General features: G+C 47.3%; 1 protein-coding gene across 1 annotated transcript in view; it reads right to left on the bottom strand.

Moving 5' to 3' along the window:
* The window catches only part of LOC311123686 (disco-interacting protein 2 homolog A-like), a gene marked incomplete at both ends in the record, with an annotated part of 84337 nt that overhangs the window by 42189 nt on the left and 20231 nt on the right, over nucleotides 1–21917 (bottom strand). The window contains one exon of the mRNA XM_084197931.1: nucleotides 14314–14448. Coding sequence (XP_084054057.1) covers nucleotides 14314–14448 — 135 coding nt within the window. The remainder of the gene's footprint in view (nucleotides 1–14313; nucleotides 14449–21917) is intronic.

Genomic DNA, 21917 nt, shown 5'->3' with positions numbered 1-21917 from the left:
ATTTCAAGGTCCTGGAGTGGCCTAGCCAGTCTCCAGATCTCAACCCCATAGAAAATCTTTGGAGGGAGTTGAAAGTCCGTGTTGCCCAGCGACAGCCCCAAAACATCACTGCTCTAGAGGAGATCTGCATGGAGGAATGGGCCAAAATACCAGCAACAGTGTGTGAAAACCTTGTGAAGACTTACAGAAAACGTTTGACCTGTGTCATTGCCAACAAAGGGTATATAACAAAGTATTGAGAAACTTTTGTTATTGACCAAATACTTATTTTCCACCATAATTTGCAAATAAATTCATTAAAAATCCTACAATGTGATTTTCTGGAAAGATTTTTCTCATTTTGTCTGTCATAGTTGACGTGTACCTATGATGAAAATTACAGGCATCTCTCATCTTTTTAAGTGGGAGAACTTGCACAATTGGTGGCTGACTAAATACTTTTTTTCCCCACCGTAAATGTCTTATATAGGCCGAAAACTTAAATGATTATTCATCTAACTGCAGTGTCCAATATACAGTAGGTATTACAGCGAAAACATAACATGATATTGTTTGAACACTTTAATCAAGGCAACTGGTTTGATACATTCACCTCTGAAGGTAAATAATGTACTTACGTTCAGTAATCTTGCTCTGATTTGTCATCCTGAGGGTCCCAGAGATAAAACGTAGCATTGTTTTGTTTGATGAAATACATTTTTATATCCTAACACTGTCCATGTTGTATACAGCATTTCGCCTGAATTCCGACTAGTTGAACTTGCAACATAAACGCTACACCTTGTTTCACCCAGTCAAGTTCAGTTTTTCTGCAATCCTCAGATACTCTAGAAAGCGACCGAACTTGACTTCATTCTTGAAGGTATCAGTCTGAAAATTTGCACATACACTGTTGCTCTCTTGTAGACAATATCTAAATTACCTCCAGCTTCCTATCTGAATCTATGGCTTTTACTTTTCATGTCAAAGATGATGCAACAAAAATAAAAATAGAAAACGTATGTTTTTTTTGTTTGTTTTCTCTTTTACCAGATCTATTATGTTGTGTTCTCCTACATTAATTTCACATTTCCACAAACTTCAAAGTGTTTCCTTTCAAATAGTATCAAGAATATGCACATCCTTGCTTCAGGTCCTGAGCTACAGGCAGTTAGATTTGGGGATGTCATTTTAGGAGGAAATTTAAAAGGGTGTGTCCTTACGAGGTCAACACGTTCAAAAGCGAATACTGGAATAATATTCCTAACTTAGAACGTGGGGAATGAGACGATCTATTGGACACTAAGGTCATTCTGTTTGTTATTTTGTGATGTAATTAAAAATGTTATAAAGGAAATACTGTAACTTGGAAAGTATACCCACTACATGTAGGAAGTTTCCATCATATACGTTGTGCATGTAACATGAAAAATGATGAAAGTGTTTTTGTTAAGAGAGGGATGTGATTTGAGAAGCTATAAGATCATTGTTTTCCATAAGCTTTGCCCGAGTGAGGTCAGAGAGCGTGTCAGCCTGACGGAACCGCCCCTTTCAACCAAAGTGTATAAATGACGAGTTATAAATGAACACATCAGACTAGAAAGACGTGAAGCGGCCACTACACATTTTAAATGGTTGGAACTTGTCATGCCCTGACATTGAGATCTCTAGTTGGGTTGGTCAGGGTGTGAAATCTAATTTATATATTTATATGTTGGTCGGGTGTGGTTCCCAATCAGAGGCAGCTGTCGTCGTTGTCTCTGATTGGGGATCATACTTAGGCAGCCATGTTGCCTACCTTAGTTGTGGGATCTTGTTTCTGTTTGGCTTGTTTGATGTTTAGCCTCTTGAACTTCACGTTCTGTTATTTTGTCGGTGTTTATTAGAATAAACGACTATGAATGCATACCATGCTGCACCTTGGTCCGATCCTTTACACAGCGAACGTGACAGAAGATCCCACCACCAACGGACCAAGCAGCGTGAACAGGAGGAGCAGACATCATGGACATGGGAGGAGATATTAGACGGAAAAGGATGATGGACGTGGGAGGAGATCCAGGCAGGTATGGATCGCCTTCCTTGGGAGCAGACGGAGGCTGCGAGAGAGAAAAAACGGCGACTCAAAAGGTCCTGAACGCTAAGGAAGCCCGAGAGGCAACGGGGGGGGGGGGGTGATGCAGCAGGAGGCCCTGAAAGGGCTGACTGTGAAGGAGGAGAGAGCTATACTCTGAAGATGGAGGCCCTCCAAGCAGCTCAGCACTCAGAGAGGAGGCCACCGCCTTACGGGAGCTGTTAGTTAAGAGGGAGCAGGAGCTCTCCCTTCAGAAGGAGGCGCTGCAGGAGGCCCACAGGGAGTCAGTGGATGCACGGAGAGAGGAGCTGGCCAGGCAACAGGAGGAGCTGAGAGAGGAGGTAACCCTCCAGCAGCAGAGAGCTCGGTCCTTAGAGCAGAGGCTGGCAGAGCCAGGTTTAGCAGAGCCAACTCCCCACACTCGCTTTGAGGAGCGTGTGACCGTGCAGGCACCAGGCTATGCGCCGGCTTTATGCACTGTGCCGCCAGTGCGCCTTCACAGACCGGTACGGCTCGTGCCTGCTCCTCGCACCAAACCAGTGGTGCGTGTCACCAGTGGTGCGTGTCCACAGCCCAGTGCGTCTTGTGCCAGCGCCCCGCACTTTCCGGGATCCAGTGATGATCCATGGCCCGAAGCCTCCAGTGATGATCCATGGCCCGGAGCCTCCAGTGATGATCCATGGCCCGAAGCCTCCAGTGATGATCCATGGCCCGAAGCCTCCAGTGATGATCCATGGCACGAAGACTCCAGTGATGGTCCATGGCCCGAAGCCTCCAGTGATGATCCATGGCACGAAGACTCCAGTGATGGTCCATGGCCCAGAGCCTCCAGTGACGGTCTGCAGTCCAGAGTCTCCAGCTCCGGTCAGCTGCTTTACTCCAGTGCCAGAGCAATCCGCTCCACCGGTGCCTAGTCCAGCGCCGGTCAGCTGCTCCACTCCTGTGCCAGAGCAGTCCGCTCCACCGGTGCCTAGTCCAGCTCCGGTTATCTGCTCCCTACCAGAGCTGGGGCAGTCCGCTTCACTGGTGCCTAGTCCGGGTCCGGTCGTCTGCTCTTCCCCTATGCTGGAGCCATCCGCTCCACCGGGGTCCGAGCCAGAGCCAGACATCAACCCCTCTACAGGGTCAGGGTCTCCCACACCAGGGTCCGGACAGGACTTGGTGCATTGTGGGAGGACTGAGAGGGGGAGCATCGCACCAGGGTCCAGACCGGACCGGGCGTGCAAAGGGGAGGCAGGATGGGAGAAGAGTTTACTGCCTACGTCACGTCTGAAGCCGGAGCCGCCACCGAGGCTAGATGCCCACCCGGACCCTCCCCTAATGAGTCAGGGTTTTGCGGCCGGAGTCCGCACCTTTGGGGGGGTGGGGGTACTGTCACGCCCTGACATTGAGATCTCTAGTTGGGTTGGTCAGGGTGTGAAATCTAATTTATATATTTCTATGTTGGCCGGGTGTGGTTCCCAATCAGAGGCAGCTGTCGGTCGTTGTCTCTGATTGGGGATCATATTTAGGCAGCCATGTTGCCTACCTTAGTTGTGGGATCTTGTTTCTGTTTGGCTTGTTTGATGTTTAGCCTCTTGAACTTCACGTTCTGTTGGATTTTGTTATTTTGTCGGTGTTTATTAAAATAAACGACTATGTAGTAGAGTAGTTTCTGAATGTATCAGGGTTAAGTGTCTCTGTCCCTCTCTTTCTTCCTCGCCATCTCTTCTGTGGAAAAAGCAGCCATGTTGTTGTCATTCCGCTAGGGACCTGTTTTCTCCAGTCACTAACCGGTGCAGAGTGTATATGTTTATCCTGTGTTCCCATTTAATTAGCTAGTAAATAAATAATTAAACCAATTTGTGTAGTACTGAATCATAAGTAAGGCTCTGGTTTTTGCAGATGCAAGGAGGTTATGACGTTCAGAATGATGATGTGATATGAGGTTATGATTAATAAGTTGACTGTTTATAGATGTGATAGGTGAAGACCTTTTAGAGTTTAATTCGGGAGATGGGGACTCTTTAAAGAACCGCTCTCGTGGTGCCCCAGATCCTAATGGGTTAATTGTTACATGATTAATTTAATTGGGTAAGAATTAAACATAGTTAGTTAATTAGATAATACCAGTCTTCAGATTAATGTCACGAGGAGAGTACTACGTATCCAAAGAGTTTATTCCGTCGATAAACAGTTGCGCAAGCATGCGACAACAACACTCAGGCACAGGGGAAATATCTACCCTGGCAACAACAAGGTAAGGGTAGCTCAACCGAGCTACACACAGCTCACTACAAACAATCACCCACACAGACAAGGAAGCAGAGGGAACACTTATACAATGACTAATTGGGGATAAGAACCAGGTGTGTGTGATAAATTAGACAAGACTAGTGGAGTGATGATAAATGGATCAGCAGCAGCTAGTAAGCCGGTGACGACGAACGCCGAAACCTGCCAGAACAAGGAGGGGAGGCAGCCTCGGAGGAAGTCCTAACACTAGGCCTTAACACAGCCCATAGCATAGGCCTTAACACAGCCCATAGCATAGGCCTTAACACAGCCCATAGCATAGGCCTTAACACAGCCCATATAGCCCATAGCATAGGCCTTAACATAACCCATATCATCGGCCCATATAGCCCATAGCATAGGCCTTAACATAACCCATATCATCGGCCCATATAGCCCATAGCATAGGCCTTAACACAGCCCATATAGCCCATAGCATAGGCCTTAACATAACCCATATCATCGGCCCATATAGCCCATAGCATAGGCCTTAACACAGCCCATATAGCCCATAGCATAGGCCTTAACACAGCCCATATAGCCCATAGCATAGGCCTTAACACAGCCCATATAGCCCATAGCATAGGCCTTAACACAGCCCATATAGCCCATAGCATAGGCCTTAACACAGCCCATATAGCCCATAGCATAGGCCTTAACACAGCCCATATAGCCCATAGCATAGGCCTTAACACAGCCCATATAGCCCATAGCATAGGCCTTAACACAGCCCATATAGCCCATAGCATAGGCCTTAACACAGCCCATATAGCCCATAGCATAGGCCTTAACACAGCCCATATCATGAGGCCTATACAGTGCCTTCGGAAAGTATTCAGACCCCTTGACTTTTTCCACATTTTGTTACATTACAGCCTTATTCTAAAATGGATTAAATAAAAACAAATCCTCAATCATCCTCAACACAATACTCCATAATGACAAAGCGAAAACAGGTTTTTAGAAATTTTTGCAAATTTATTGAACATACAAAACAGATACCTTATTTGTGACTGACCGCCTTGATTTGGTCTTATGTAGCAAAATTTGAAATTGTGTTTTTTACATTGGATAAAATCATAGACACAGAGCTACACAATGGTATATCATACACTACAGCTGAGGAACAATGGGAAAGTCATTCTGCTTTGAAAGTTGATAAACTTGTAATCTCACTATTGAGAAAATGGCCTTTGAATGTTTTGGTACCTACTGAAGAGCTCTTCTTTGTCTACACCCATTCAGCATCGTTCACACCCTCTTAAGCTTTAGCCCCACCCATCTCGTTTCGCTCTCAGAGCGTTCAGAGCACACACTTGACACTCTGGCTGATGAGTAGGGTTGATCCGATCGTTCTGACCTCACAACGGCAGTCAAGCAGCCAAGCTAACTGGCTAACATTGGCTCGCTTGCTAGCTACTTCCAGACACAAAATTGGGAATATGGTTCATTGTTTACCTCTGGATAACATGAAAACAGCCTAACCAGCTCTGCTAGGGCGAGTAAAATGGTCAGTGGGGTGTTCTCTCATTTAATTTAACTTGCCCTAGCAGAGCGTTGGTGACTGTAACTGTGCTGCTGGCAAAAAATGTTTGCCAACCTTTACTGACACCGGCCATATTCAACGGGTTTTGTGCGTTCGTAAATTCCTCAGTTATTCTGCTCTCTGGCATACTCAGACTGAATTTAGAACGCACCCAAAATGGTTACTTGCATAGTGGAGTCTTATGTTAAGACATCTAGCTAGCTAGCTAGGTAAACAATGAACCAACTCATGACGTTACTACCCTGCATGAATCTGCAGGTAGCTAACCAACCAGGTTCAATGTTAGCTAGCTAATATTAGGCTCTAATTAGCCAAGCAAATGGCTCTGAGATACGAATAATAAGATCATACACGTAACGTTAGCTAGCTAGTTAAACAATTAACCATAATCCCAACTCATGACTTTACTACCCCTGCATGAATCTGCAGGTAGCTAACCAACCAGGTTCAATGTTAGCAAGCAAATGGCTCTGAGATACGAATAATAAGATCATACACGTAACGTTAGCTAGCGAGCCAGCCAGCTAACGTTAGCTAGCTAGCTAACAGTACACTTTAACTTGAAATGAAACCACTTTCTGTCAAAATTAGAAATGTGTAATATCTGAAAATGTAGCTAGCTAGACTATCTTACCCATATACATCATGCATGGATGGACGCGTCTCCCTGTCACGGATGCCATGGTTGCCCTTAGTTTGAAGATGTAATCCGGAGACAGGTGTTTTCTCCATCTCTTTAGCAGTCATACTCTAATTCCACTGATTTCAAAACTCGATCCTCCAGAAAGTGGAGAGCAACACTTATGCAGCTCCACTACACAATATATATATATTTTTTAGACAGGATTACCTACACATACTGACCAGCACAAATAGACAGAAGTGTGCTTTATGGCAGACCAATCCGTACTCCTCTCTCGGCATGTCCAGCCTACTCATTATTTCAGCCAATCATGGCTAGTGGGAAGATTGCTGTCTTTTTCTGTGGCTTAACCATCTAGGCTCGTAATTTAACAATTGTATTCATATTTACAGATGACATACAAGTTCACATGTTCCGGAAGGTATTTCTGCCAAAAAACACATTTTGATTTAAAAATAAAAAGTTTACTTTCAAATGGCTCTCCTGTGAAGTAGTGGCCCGCGACATACACCTAGTTTCCTGAAACTAGTCACATTTACATAAGTATTCAGACCCTTTACTACGAGACACGAAATTGAGCTCAGGTGCATCCTGTTTCCATTGATCATCCTTGAGATGTTGCTACAACTTGATTGGAGTCCACCTGTGGTAAATTCAATTGACTGGACATGATTTGGAAAGGCACACAACTGTCTATATAAGGTCCCACAGTTGACAGTACATGTCAGAGAAAAAACCAAGCCATGAGGTCGAAGGAATTGTCCATAGAGCTCCGAGACAGGATTGTGTCGAGGCCCAGATCTGGGGAAGGGTACCAAAACATTTCTGCAGCATTGAAGGTCCCCAAGAACACAGCGGCCTCTATCATTCTTAAATGGAAGAAGTTTGGAACCACCAAGACTCTTCCTAGAGCTGGCCGCCCGGCCAAACTGAGCAATCGGGGGAGAAGGGCCTTGGTCAGAGATGTGACCAAGAACGCGATGGTCACTCTGACAGAGCTCTAGAGTTCCTCTGTGGAGATGGGAGAACCTTCCAGAAGGACAACCATCTCTGCAGCACTCCACCAATCAGGCCTTTATGGTAGACTGGCCAGACGGAAGCCACTCCTCAGTAAAAGGCACATGACAGCCTGCTTGGAGTTTGCCAAAAGGCACCTAAAGGACTCAGACCATGAGAAACAAGATTCTCTGGTCTGATGAAACTCTTTGGCCTGAATGCCAAGCATCACGTCTGGAGGAAACCTGGCATCATCCTTATAGTGAAGCATGGTGGTGGCAGCATCATGCTGTGGGGATGTTTTTCAGTGGCAGGGACAGGGAGACTAGTCATGATCGAGGCAAAGATGAACGGAGCAAAGTACAGAGAGATCCTTGATTAAACCTGCTCCAGAGCGCTCAGGACCTCAGACAGGGGCAAAGGTTCACCTTCCAAAAGGACAATGACCCTAAGAACACAACCAAGACAACGCAAGAGTGGATTCGGGACAAGTCTCTGAATGTCCTTGAGTGGCCCAGCCAGAGCCTGGACTTGAACCAGATCTAACATCTCTGGAGAGACCTGAAAATAGCTGTGCAGCAACACTCCCCATTTACTTACACAAATGTGATATTTCCGTTTTTTATTTTTAATACATGTGCAAAAAAAACTAAAAAACTAAAATGTTGCTTTGTCATTATGGGGTATTGTGTGTAGTTTGATGAGGGTAAAAAATATATTTAATCCTAGCCTCTAGTCCATATCCTCTAGTCCCTAGCCCCTAACCTCTAGACCATAGTCCCTAGCCTCTAGCCTCTAGTCCCTAGCCTCTAGTCCCTAGCCTCTAGCCTCTAGCCCCTAGACCATAGTCCCTAGCCTCTAGTCCATAGCCTCTAGTCCCTAGCCCCTAGCTTCTAGTTCCTAGCCCCTAGTATCTAGTCCCTAGCCTCTAGCCCCTAGCCTCTAGTCCCTAGCCTCTAGTCCCTAGCCTCTAGTCCATAGCCTCTAGTCCCTAGCCTCTAGTCCCTAGCCCCTAGCCTCTAGCCCCTAGTCCCTAGTCCCTAGCCTCTAGCCCCTAGCCCCTAGTCCCTAGCCTCTAGCCCCTAGCCCCTAGTCCCTAGCCTCTAGCCCCTAGCCCCTACTCCCTAGCCCCTAGTCCCTAGCCCCTAGTCCCTAGCCCCTAGTACCTAGTCCCTAGCCCCTAGTCCCTAGCCTCTAGTCCCTAGCCTCTAGTCCCTAGCCTCTAGTCCCTAGCCCCTAGTCCCTAGCCCCTAGTCCCTAGTCCCTAACCTCTAGCCCCTAGTCCCTAGCCTCTAGTCCCTAGCCCCTAGTCCCTAGTCCCTAGTCCCTAGCCCCTAGTCCCTAGCCCCTAGCCCCTAGTCCCTAGCCTCTAGTCCCTAGTCCCTAGCCCCTAGTCCCTAGCCTCTAGTCCCTAGCCTCTAGTCCATATCCTCTAGTCCCTAGCCCCTAGTCCCTAGCCTCTAGTCCCTAGTCCCTAGTCCCTAGTCCCTAGCCCCTAGTCCCTAGCCTCTAGTCCCTATCCTCTAGTCCCTAGCCTCTAGTCCCTAGCCTCTTGCCCCTAGCCTCTAGTCCCTAGCCTCTAGTCCATAGCCTCTAGTCCATAGCCTCTAGTCCATAGCCCCTAGTCCCTAGCCTCTAGTCCATAGCCCCTAGTCCCTAGCCTCTAGTCCCTAGCCTCTAGTCCCTAGTCCCTAGCCTCTAGTCCCTAGCCTCTAGTCCATAGTCCCTAGCCTCTAGTCCATAGCCTCTAGTCCATAGCCTCTAGTCCCTAGCCTCTAGTCCCTAGCCTCTAGTCCCTAGCCCCTAGTCCATAGCCCCTAGCCTCTAGTCCCTAGTCCCTAGTCCCTAGCACTTAGCCTCTAGTCCCTAGCCTCTAGTCCCTAGCCTCTAGGCCCTAGCCTCTAGGCCCTAGCCTCTAGTCCCTAGTCCCTAGCCTCTAGTCCCTAGCCTCTAGTCCCTAGCCCCTAGTCTCTAGCCTCTAGTCCCTAGTCCCTAGCCCCTAGCCTCTAGTCCATAGCCCCTAGTCCCTAGCCTCTAGTCCCTAGCCTCTAGTCCCTAGCCCCTAGTCCCTAGCCCCTAGTCCATAGCCCCTAGCCCCTAGCCTCTAGTCCCTAGCCTCTAGTCCCTAGTCCCTAGTCCCTAACCTCTAGCCCCTAGTCACTAGTCCCTAGCCTCTAGTCCCTAGCCTCTAGTCCCTAGTCCCTAACCTCTAGCCTCTAGACCATAGTCCCTGGCCTCTAGCCTCTAGACCATAGTCCCTGGCCTCTAGCCCCTAGTCCATATCCTCTAGTCCCTAGCCCCTAGTCCCTAGTCCCTAACCTCTAGCCCCTAGTCACTAGTCCCTAGCCTCTAGTCCCTAGCCTCTAGTCCATAGCCTCTAGTCCATAGCCCCTAGTCCCTAGCCTCTAGTCCCTAGCCTCTAGTCCCTAGCCTCTAGTCCCTAGCCCCTAGCCCCTAGTCCCTAACCTCTAGCCCCTATCCTCTAGTCCCTAGCCTCTAGTCTCTAGTCCCTAGTCCATAGCCTCTAGTCCATAGCCCCTAGTCCCTAGCCTCTAGTCCCTAGCCCATAGTCCCTAGCCCCTAGTCCCTAACCTCTAGCCCCTAGCCCCTAGTCCCTAGCCTCTAGTCCCTAGCCTCTAGTCCATAGCCTCTAGTCCATAGCCCCTAGTCCCTAGCCTCTAGTCCCTAGCCTCTAGTCCCTAGTCCCTAGCCTCTAGTCCCTAGTCCCTAGCCTCTAGTCCCTAGCCCCTAGTCCCTAGCCCCTAGTCCCTAACCTCTAGCCCCTAGTCCCTAGCCTCTAGTCTCTAGCCTCTAGTCCCTAGTCCCTAGCCTCTAGTCCATAGCCCCTAGTCCCTAGCCTCTAGTCCCTAGCCCCTACTCCCTAGTCCCTAGCCCCTACTCCCTAGCCCGTAGCCTCTAGTCCCTAGCCCCTACTCCCTAGTCTCTAGCCTCTAGCCCCTAGCATCTAGTCCCTAGCCTCTAGTCCCTAGCCTCTAGCCCCTAGTCCCTAGCCCCTAGTCCCTAGCCTCTAGTCCCTAGTCCCTAGCCTCTAGTCCATAGCCCCTAGTCCCTAGCCTCTAGTCCCTGGCCTCTAGTCCCTAGCCCCTAGTCCCTAGCCCCTAGCCTCTAGTCCCTAGTCCCTAGCCCCTAGTCCCTAACCTCTAGCCCCTAGTCCCTAGCCTCTAGTCCCTAGCCTCTAGTCCCTAGTCCCTAACATCTAGCCCCTAGTCACTAGTCCCTAGCCTCTAGTCCCTAGCCTCTAGTCCCTAGTCCCTAACCTCTAGTCCCTAGTCCCTAGCCTCTAGTCCCTAGTCCCTAGTCCCTAACCTCTAGACCATAGTCCCTGGCCTCTAGCCCCTAGTCCATATCCTCTAGTCCCTAGTCCCTAACCTCTAGCCTCTAGTCCAGAGTCTCTAGCCTCTAGCCCCTAGTCCCTAACCTCTAGCCCCTAGCCTCTAGTCCCTAGCCCCTAGTCCCTAGCCTCTAGTCCCTAGCTTCTAGTCCCTAGTCCCTAGCCCCTAACCTCTAGCCCCTAGTCACTAGTCCCTAGCCTCTAGTCCCTAACCTCTAGCCTCTAGACCATAGTCCCTGGCCTCTAGCCTCTAGACCATAGTCCCTGGCCTCTAGCCTCTAGACCATAGTCCCTGGCCTCTAGCCCCTAGTCCATATCCTCTAGTCCCTAACCTCTAGACCATAGTCCCTAGTCCAGAGTCTCTAGCCACTAGTCCATAGCCTCTAGCCCCTAGCCTCTAGCCACTAGTCCCTAGCCTCTAGCCCCTATCCTCTAGACTCTAGCCCCTAGCCTCTAGCCACTAGTCCCTAGCCTCTAGCCTCTAGCCCCTATCCTCTAGACTCTAGCCCCTAGCCTCTAGTCCCTAGTCCCTATCCCCTAGTCCCTAACCTCTAGCCTCTAGACCATAGTCCCTAGTCCAGAGTCTCTAGCCACTAGTCCATAGCCTCTAGCCCCTAGCCTCTAGCCACTAGTCCCTAGTCTCTAGCCCCTATCCTCTAGACTCTAGCCCCTAGACTCTAGTCCCTAGTCCCTATCCCCTAGTCCCTAGCCTCTAGTCTCTAGCCTCCAGTTCCTAGCCTCTAGTCCCTATCCTCCAGTCCCTAGCCTCTAGTCCCTATCCTCTAGCCCCTATCCTCTAGCCCCTAGCCTCTAGTCCCTAGCCTCTAGTCCCTAGCCTCTAGTCCCTATCCTCTAGCCCCTAGCCCCTAGCCTCTAGTCCCTAGCCCCTAGTCCCTAGCCTCTAGCCCCTAACCTCTAGCCCCTAGTCCCTAGCCTCTAGGCTCTAGCCTCTAGCCCCTAGTCCCTAACCTCTAGCCCCTAGTCCCTAACCTCTAGCCCCTAGTCCCTCGCCTCTAGTCCCTAGCCCCTGGCCTCTAGCCTCTAGCCTCTAGCCTCTAGCCCCTAGCCTCTAGCCCCTAGTCCCTAGCCCCTAGTCCCTAGCCCCTGGCCTCTAGCCCCTAGTCCCTAGCCCCTAGCCTCTAGCCCCTAGCCTCTAGCCCCTAGTCCCTAGCCCCTGGCCTCTAGCCTCTAGCCCCTAGCCTCTAGCCCCTAGCCTCTAGTCTCTAGCCCCTAGTCCCTAGCCTCTAGTCCCTAGCCTCTAGCCCCTAGTCCCTAGCCCCTAGCCTCTAGCCCCTAGCCTCTAGCCCCTAGTCCCTAGCCCCTGGCCTCTAGCCTCTAGCCTCTAGCCCCTAGCCCCTAGCCTCTAGCCCCTAGCCTCTAGTCTCTAGTCCCTAGCCCCTGGCCTCTAGCCCCTAGTCCCTAGCCTCTAGCCCCTAGTCCCTAGCCCCTAGCCTCTAGCCCCTAGCCTCTAGTCTCTAGCCCCTAGTCCCTAGCCCCTGGCCTCTAGGCTCTAGCCCCTAGCCCCTAGTCCCTAGCCCCTGGCCCCTAGCCTCTAGTCTCTAGTCCCTGGCCCCTGGCCTCTAGGCTCTAGCCCCTAGCCCCTAGTCCCTAGCCCCTGGCCCCTAGCCTCTAGTCTCTAGTCCCTAGCCCCTAGCCCCTAGTCCCTAGCCCCTAGCCCCTAGCCCCTAGCCTCTAGCCTCTAGCCTCTAGCCTCTAGCCCCTAGTCCCTAGCCCCTAGCCCCTAGTCTTTAATACTAATCATGATTAAAGATACACTAACACTCAACAATTACTGCTAGTCCACCTAAACCTTATGGAACATATATAGCATGTTGTTTATTTAATCTCATTGGACCAATGCCATTCCAAACAGCTTTACAACATCCTCTGGGCAGCAGATCTGCCAAACAACCAGATGGCTATCATAGATGTTAATGTGGGGGGGTATAACAATGGACTGTACATCAACACTTCTAGAAAACAAGAGATTGCTGCTGCTTCTATGCAAATGTTGTTGATCAGTACAATAAAATAAGTCCTACATGGAAGGGAAACAGATTGTTTTAGCTGATTTTATGGGGCTACAGATGACAATCTCAATAACTCAATGCATGCACACACTCCTATTGAATATGCATTCACCTGTATTATGAAAAGACATAGGCTGCATCTTGATTTACCCAGTTTATCAAGAGATTTACCTTTCAAATAAATTATTACCATTATGTTGTTGTGTAGTTAGATTGGTAAAAACAAAGTCACATTGATAGTATGATTGATTCATTAATGTATACATGTCTGTATCTGAAACATTTCAAACCTGTCCAATGTAATGATGGTATTGAGGGATTAAGGTAGATTGATTGAGCTACAGAGGACCAATGTAATGATGGTATTGACCTCAAAAGATGTCCAATGATTTAACAGCAGACATGGTACATGGACAGAGAGCTGGGTATAACTCATATATAAATACCACCGTAAGACTAAGGCCTCTGTCACCTTGGTACTTATGGCCTGAAGGAGAGACATGTTACATCCATCCCATGCTGCTGTGGCGTTATGGGCCTGCCGTGGGAGGTTAGAGGGGGGGAATCAGAAAATACATCTGGTTATTTCAGACCTCCAGGCTGAACCAGGCCATCAGAGTCAGATAGATAGAGAGCAGGCCATCAGAGTCAGACAGATAGAGAGCAGGCCATCAGAGTCAGACAGATAGAGAGCAGGCCATCAGAGTCAGACAGATAGAGAGCAGGCCATCAGAGTCAGACAGATAGAGAGCAGGCCATCAGAGTCAGATAGATAGAGAGCAGGCCATCAGAGTCAGACAGATAGAGAGCAGGCCATCAGAGTCAGATAGATAGAGAGCAGGCCATCAGAGTCAGACAGATAGAGAGCAGGCCATCAGAGTCAGACAGATAGAGAGCAGGCCATCAGAGTCAGACAGATAGAGAGCAGGCCATCAGAGTCAGACAGATAGAGAGCAGGCCATCAGAGTCAGACAGATAGAGAGCAGGCCATCAGAGTCAGATAGATAGAGAGCAGGCCATCAGAGTCAGACAGATAGAGAGCAGGCCATCAGAGTCAGACAGATAGAGAGCAGGCCATCAGATGTCTCCGGGAACAGTCATCGTTCATCTCTGTCACTCCTCTAGATGAACTAAATCACAACTCAGGACCTTAACCGTACCCATCCCAGCACACTATTTTACATCAACTGCTGGTTCATTCCTTGTTTCAAATGAATATATTTTCTCTTCACCAGTGAATGAAGTCAGTCATATGTTTTATTTTATTTATTATTTATTATTTTAATGTTAACATGAGTAGAGTGAAGCAGAGGTTTACAGGAGGATGATGTTACTGCGGACGGGACAGATAGAGGGTATTTCACTGAGCCCTCAATGACAGATGTTGCCATGGCTACCCGGGGTGACAGTGGGACTCACCATCGGCGGTTTCCATGACGCTGGAGTGGTTGTACGCCCTGGGGACCCCCCTCACCGACGCCACCGGGGATCTGTCTCTGTCCGCATGCAGTGAGTGTTCCGATAGGCCAGTCACGTCTGGGGGGGTGGCGTTATCTGTGTGGAGGTCAGAATTGAAAGGCTGCTGGGACTAGTTAGGGTCATCAAACACCTTCATGTGATTTAATTCTAAGGCCTTTTATGGGATTAGATTCAGTCATTAAACACCTTAATGCGTTCCTAAACATTATAGACCTGACAGGACTGGACTAGCTGAAAACAGAGTCAAGTACAACTGAAAACAAAAGCTGTGGTAAAATGCCCTATTTATAACTTCATATTTATAACCACAGTCAAATGTATAATTTCTCTTAATGTTATTATTGAGTGTTTATATCTGGCATTACAAATATTCATGGTGAGAAACAGGAATAACTGAAGCCAGTGTTCTAGACTAGATGGAATAGGATTAACTGAAGCCAGTGTTCTAGACTAGATGGAATAGGAATAACTGAAGCCAGTGTTCTAGACTAGATGGAATAGGATTAACTGAAGCCAGTGTTCTAGACTAGATGGAATAGGATTAACTGAAGCCAGTGTTCTAGACTAGATGGAATAGGATTAACTGAAGCCAGTGTTCTAGACTAGATGGAACAGGATTAACTGAAGCCAGTGTTCTAGACTAGATGGAATAGGATTAACTGAAGCCAGTGTTCAAGACTAGATGGAATAGGATTAATTGAAGCCAGTGTTCTAGACTAGATGGAATAGGATTAACTGAAGCCAGTGTTCTAGACTAGATGGAATAGGATTAACTGAAGCCAGTGTTCTAGACTAGATGGAATAGGATTAACTGAAGCCAGTGCTCTAGACTAGATGGAACAGGATTAACTGAAGCCAGTGTTCTAGACTAGATGGAATAGGATTAACTGAAGCCAGTGTTCTAGACTAGATGGAATAGGATTAACTGAAGCCAGTGTTCTAGACTAGATGGCCATATCTGGCCAATTATTTAACTGATTACTTCATTGGCAAAGTGGGCAGCTTTAGGCAGGAAATGCCAACAACGAACAGTGAGCCGTCGTATTCATGCGTAAAAAAAATAATAATGAAAGAAAAGCCTTATAAGTTTGAATTTTGTAAAGTAACGTGGGAGAGGTGGAACAATTATTGTTATCGATCAATAATGACAAACCTCCTGGCATTGACAACTTAGATGGAAAGCTACTGAGGATGGTAGCTGACTCTATAGCCACTCCTATCTGTCATATCTTTAATCTGAGCCTAGAGGAAAGTCTTTGTCCTCAGGCCTGGAGGGAAGCCAAAGTCATTCCACTACCCAAGAGTGGTAAAGCAGCCTTTACTGGTTCTAACAGCAGACCTATCAGCTTGCTGCCAGCTCTTAGCAAAATGTTGGAAAAAATGGTGTTTGACCAAATACAATGCTATGTCTCTGTAAACAAATTAACAACAGACTTTCAGCATGCTTATAGAGAAGGGCACTCAACATGCACAGCACTGACACAAATGACTGATGATTGGTTGAAATACATTTATAATAAGAAGATTGTGGGAGCTGTACTGTTAGATTTCAGTGCAGCCTTTGATATTATTGACCATAACTTGTTGTTGAAAAAACATATGTATTATGGCTTTACAACCTCTGCCATATAGTGGATTCAGAGCTCTCTAATAGAACAGAGGGAATTTATTTAATTTTAGCTTCTCTAATGTTGTCACGCCCTGACCTATATAACTCTAGTTTGTTGAGTCCGGGTGTGGAATTCTATGCTAGAAATTCTATGTTTAGGTTCTAGTTTTCTGTTTCTATGTTTGGCCGGGTGTGGTTCCCAATCAGAGGCAGCTGTCGCTCATTGTCTCTGATTGGGGATCATACTTAGGTAGCCCATTGCCTACTGTGTGTTGTGGGATCTTGTTCCGTTTAGGCGTGTATGTGTATAGCCGGAGGACTTCACGTTACGTTGTTTCTTGTTTTGTTGTATGTTTATTGAGTAAATAAACATGTACGCTTTTCACGCTGCACCTTGGTCTGACCCGTCTCTCAACGATCGTGACAAAGGTTAAACATGTAAAGTGCTGTGTACCGCTGGGCAGCTCTCTAAGCCCTCAACTCTTTTCTATTTTTACCAATGTCCTGCCACTGGCATAAAAAAAAGCATGTGTGATGATTCAATCATATACGCATCAGCAACCACAGCTAATGAAGTCACTGAAACACTTAAAGAGTTGCAGTCTGTATTGGAATGGGTGGCCAGTGGGTGGCTACTATCAGTAGCTAGCTAGCTAGACCTCTACTTAGGGGTTGTCCTATCAGTAGCTAGCTAGACCTCTCTACTTAGGGGTTGTACTATCAGTAGCTAGCTAGCTAGATCTCTCTACTTAGGGGTTGTACTATCAGTAGCTAGCTAGACCTCTCTACTTAGGGGTTGTCCTATCAGTAGCTAGCTAGACCTCTCTACTTAGGGGTTGTACTATCAGTAGCTAGCTAGCTAGACCTCTCTACTTAGGGGTTGTACTATCAGTAGCTAGCTAGCTAGACCTCTCTACTTAGGGGTTGTACTATCAGTAGCTAGCTAGACCTCTCTACTTAGGGGTTGTACTATCAGTAGCTAGCTAGACCTCTCTACTTAGGGGTTGTACTATCAGTAGCTAGCTAGCTAGATCTCTCTACTTAGGGGTTGTACTATCAGTAGCTAGCTAGCTAGATCTCTCTACTTAGGGGTTGTACTATCAGTAGCTAGCTAGACCTCTCTACTTAGGGGTTGTACTATCAGTAGCTAGCTAGCTAGACCTCTCTACTTAGGGGTTGTCCTATCAGTAGCTAGCTAGACCTCTCTACTTAGGGGTTGTACTATCAGTAGCTAGCTAGCTAGACCTCTCTACTTAGGGGTTGTACTATCAGTAGCTAGCTAGATCTCTCTACTTAGGGGTTGTACTATCAGTAGCTAGCTAGACCTCTCTACTTAGGGGTTGTCCTATCAGTAGCTAGCTAGACCTCTCTACTTAGGGGTTGTACTATCAGTAGCTAGCTAGCTAGACCTCTCTACTTAGGGGTTGTACTATCAGTAGCTAGCTAGCTAGACCTCTCTACTTAGGGGTTGTACTATCAGTAGCTAGCTAGCTAGACCTCTCTACTTAGGGGTTGTACTATCAGTAGCTAGCTAGACCTCTCTACTTAGGGGTTGTCCTATCAGTAGCTAGCTAGACCTCTCTACTTAGGGGTTGTACTATCAGTAGCTAGCTAGACCTCTCTACTTAGGGGTTGTACTATCAGTAGCTAGCTAGCTAGACCTCTCTACTTAGGGGTTGTACTATCAGTAGCTAGCTAGACCTCTCTACTTAGGGGTTGTACTATCAGTAGCTAGCTAGACCTCTCTACTTAGGGGTTGTACTATCAGTAGCTAGCTAGACCTCTCTACTTAGGGGTTGTACTATCAGTAGCTAGCTAGACCTCTCTACTTAGGGGTTGTACTATCAGTAGCTAGCTAGCTAGACCTCTCTACTTAGGGGTTGTCCTATCAGTAGCTAGCTAGACCTCTCTACTTAGGGGTTGTACTATCAGTAGCTAGCTAGCTAGACCTCTCTACTTAGGGGTTGTACTATCAGTAGCTAGCTAGCTAGACCTCTCTACTTAGGGGTTGTACTATCAGTAGCTAGCTAGCTAGACCTCTCTACTTAGGGGTTGTCCTATCAGTAGCTAGCTAGCTAGACCTCTCTACTTAGGGGTTGTACTATCAGTAGCTAGCTAGACCTCTCTACTTAGGGGTTGTACTATCAGTAGCTAGCTAGACCTCTCTACTTAGGGGTTGTACTATCAGTAGCTAGCTAGACCTCTCTACTTAGGGGTTGTACTATCAGTAGCTAGCTAGACCTCTCTACTTAGGGGTTGTACTATCAGTAGCTAGCTAGCTAGACCTCTCTACTTAGGGGTTGTACTATCAGTAGCTAGCTAGACCTCTCTACTTAGGGGTTGTACTATCAGTAGCTAGCTAGACCTCTCTACTTAGGGGTTGTACTATCAGTAGCTAGCTAGCTAGACCTCTCTACTTAGGGGTTGTACTATCAGTAGCTAGCTAGACCTCTCTACTTAGGGGTTGTACTATCAGTAGCTAGCTAGACCTCTCTACTTAGGGGTTGTACTATCAGTAGCTAGCTAGCTAGACCTCTCTACTTAGGGGTTGTCCTATCAGTAGCTAGCTAGCTAGACCTCTCTACTTAGGGGTTGTCCTATCAGTAGCTAGCTAGACCTCTCTACTTAGGGGTTGTACTATCAGTAGCTAGCTAGCTAGATCTCTCTACTTAGGGGTTGTCCTATCAGTAGCTAGCTAGCTAGACCTCTCTACTTAGGGGTTGTACTATCAGTAGCTAGCTAGACCTCTCTACTTAGGGGTTGTACTATCAGTAGCTAGCTAGCTAGATCTCTCTACTTAGGGGTTGTACTATCAGTAGCTAGCTAGACCTCTCTACTTAGGGGTTGTACTATCAGTAGCTAGCTAGCTAGACCTCTCTACTTAGGGGTTGTACTATCAGTAGCTAGCTAGACCTCTCTACTTAGGGGTTGTCCTATCAGTAGCTAGCTAGCTAGACCTCTCTACTTAGGGGTTGTCCTATCAGTAGCTAGCTAGACCTCTCTACTTAGGGGTTGTACTATCAGTAGCTAGCTAGACCTCTCTACTTAGGGGTTGTCCTATCAGTAGCTAGCTAGACCTCTCTACTTAGGGGTTGTCCTATCAGTAGCTAGCTAGCTAGACCTCTCTACTTAGGGGTTGTACTATCAGTAGCTAGCTAGCTAGACCTCTCTACTTAGGGGTTGTACTATCAGTAGCTAGCTAGCTAGACCTCTCTACTTAGGGGTTGTACTATCAGTAGCTAGCTAGCTAGACCTCTACTTAGGGGTTGTCCTATCAGTAGCTAGCTAGACCTCTCTACTTAGGGGTTGTCCTATCAGTAGCTAGCTAGACCTCTCTACTTAGGGGTTGTACTATCAGTAGCTAGCTAGCTAGACCTCTCTACTTAGGGGTTGTACTATCAGTAGCTAGCTAGCTAGACCTCTCTACTTAGGGGTTGTACTATCAGTAGCTAGCTAGACCTCTCTACTTAGGGGTTGTACTATCAGTAGCTAGCTAGCTAGACCTCTCTACTTAGGGGTTGTACTATCAGTAGCTAGCTAGATCTCTCTACTTAGGGGTTGTACTATCAGTAGCTAGCTAGACCTCTCTACTTAGGGGTTGTACTATCAGTAGCTAGCTAGCTAGACCTCTCTACTTAGGGGTTGTACTATCAGTAGCTAGCTAGACCTCTCTACTTAGGGGTTGTACTATCAGTAGCTAGCTAGACCTCTCTACTTAGGGGTTGTCCTATCAGTAGCTAGCTAGACCTCTCTACTTAGGGGTTGTACTATCAGTAGCTAGCTAGACCTCTCTACTTAGGGGTTGTACTATCAGTAGCTAGCTAGCTAGACCTCTCTACTTAGGGGTTGTACTATCAGTAGCTAGCTAGACCTCTCTACTTAGGGGTTGTACTATCAGTAGCTAGCTAGCTAGACCTCTCTACTTAGGGGTTGTACTATCAGTAGCTAGCTAGACCTCTCTACTTAGGGGTTGTACTATCAGTAGCTAGCTAGCTAGACCTCTCTACTTAGGGGTTGTACTATCAGTAGCTAGCTAGCTAGACCTCTCTACTTAGGGGTTGTACTATCAGTAGCTAGCTAGCTAGACCTCTACTTAGGGGTTGTACTATCAGTAGCTAGCTAGACCTCTCTACTTAGGGGTTGTACTATCAGTAGCTAGCTAGACCTCTCTACTTAGGGGTTGTACTATCAGTAGCTAGCTAGCTAGACCTCTCTACTTAGGGGTTGTACTATCAGTAGCTAGCTAGACCTCTCTACTTAGGGGTTGTACTATCAGTAGCTAGCTAGCTAGACCTCTCTACTTAGGGGTTGTACTATCAGTAGCTAGCTAGACCTCTCTACTTAGGGGTTGTCCTATCAGTAGCTAGCTAGCTAGACCTCTCTACTTAGGGGTTGTACTATCAGTAGCTAGCTAGCTAGATCTCTCTACTTAGGGGTTGTACTATCAGTAGCTAGCTAGACCTCTCTACTTAGGGGTTGTACTATCAGTAGCTAGCTAGACCTCTCTACTTAGGGGTTGTACTATCAGTAGCTAGCTAGACCTCTCTACTTAGGGGTTGTACTATCAGTAGCTAGCTAGCTAGACCTCTCTACTTAGGGGTTGTACTATCAGTAGCTAGCTAGCTAGATCTCTCTACTTAGGGGTTGTACTATCAGTAGCTAGCTAGCTAGACCTCTCTACTTAGGGGTTGTACTATCAGTAGCTAGCTAGATCTCTCTACTTAGGGGTTGTACTATCAGTAGCTAGCTAGATCTCTCTACTTAGGGGTTGTACTATCAGTAGCTAGCTAGACCTCTCTACTTAGGGGTTGTACTATCAGTAGCTAGCTAGCTAGACCTCTCTACTTAGGGGTTGTACTATCAGTAGCTAGCTAGACCTCTCTACTTAGGGGTTGTACTATCAGTAGCTAGCTAGCTAGACCTCTACTTAGGGGTTGTACTATCAGTAGCTAGCTAGATATCTCTACTTAGGGGTTGTACTATCAGTAGCTAGCTAGACCTCTCTACTTAGGGGTTGTACTATCAGTAGCTAGCTAGCTAGACCTCTCTACTTAGGGGTTGTACTATCAGTAGCTAGCTAGACCTCTCTACTTAGGGGTTGTACTATCAGTAGCTAGCTAGACCTCTCTACTTAGGGGTTGTACTATCAGTAGCTAGCTAGACCTCTCTACTTAGGGGTTGTCCTATCAGTAGCTAGCTAGCTAGACCTCTCTACTTAGGGGTTGTACTATCAGTAGCTAGCTAGACCTCTCTACTTAGGGGTTGTACTATCAGTAGCTAGCTAGACCTCTCTACTTAGGGGTTGTACTATCAGTAGCTAGCTAGATCTCTCTACTTAGGGGTTGTACTATCAGTAGCTAGCTAGACCTCTCTACTTAGGGGTTGTACTATCAGTAGCTAGCTAGATCTCTCTACTTAGGGGTTGTACTATCAGTAGCTAGCTAGCTAGACCTCTCTACTTAGGGGTTGTACTATCAGTAGCTAGCTAGCTAGACCTCTCTACTTAGGGGTTGTACTATCAGTAGCTAGCTAGATCTCTCTACTTAGGGGTTGTACTATCAGTAGCTAGCTAGACCTCTCTACTTAGGGGTTGTACTATCAGTAGCTAGCTAGCTAGACCTCTCTACTTAGGGGTTGTCCTATCAGTAGCTAGCTAGCTAGATCTCTCTACTTAGGGGTTGTACTATCAGTAGCTAGCTAGCTAGATCTCTCTACTTAGGGGTTGTACTATCAGTAGCTAGCTAGCTAGATCTCTCTACTTAGGGGTTGTACTATCAGTAGCTAGCTAGACCTCTCTACTTAGGGGTTGTACTATCAGTAGCTAGCTAGCTAGACCTCTCTACTTAGGGGTTGTCCTATCAGTAGCTAGCTAGCTAGATCTCTCTACTTAGGGGTTGTACTATCAGTAGCTAGCTAGCTAGATCTCTCTACTTAG

The sequence above is a fragment of the Coregonus lavaretus genome (genome assembly GCF_964263955.1).
Source record: "Coregonus lavaretus genome assembly, contig: HAP1_SCAFFOLD_1623, whole genome shotgun sequence".
Lineage (NCBI taxonomy): Eukaryota > Metazoa > Chordata > Actinopteri > Salmoniformes > Salmonidae > Coregonus > Coregonus lavaretus.
Note: the sequence above shows the minus strand (reverse complement) of the source record. Positions and strands in the feature narration are given on the sequence as shown.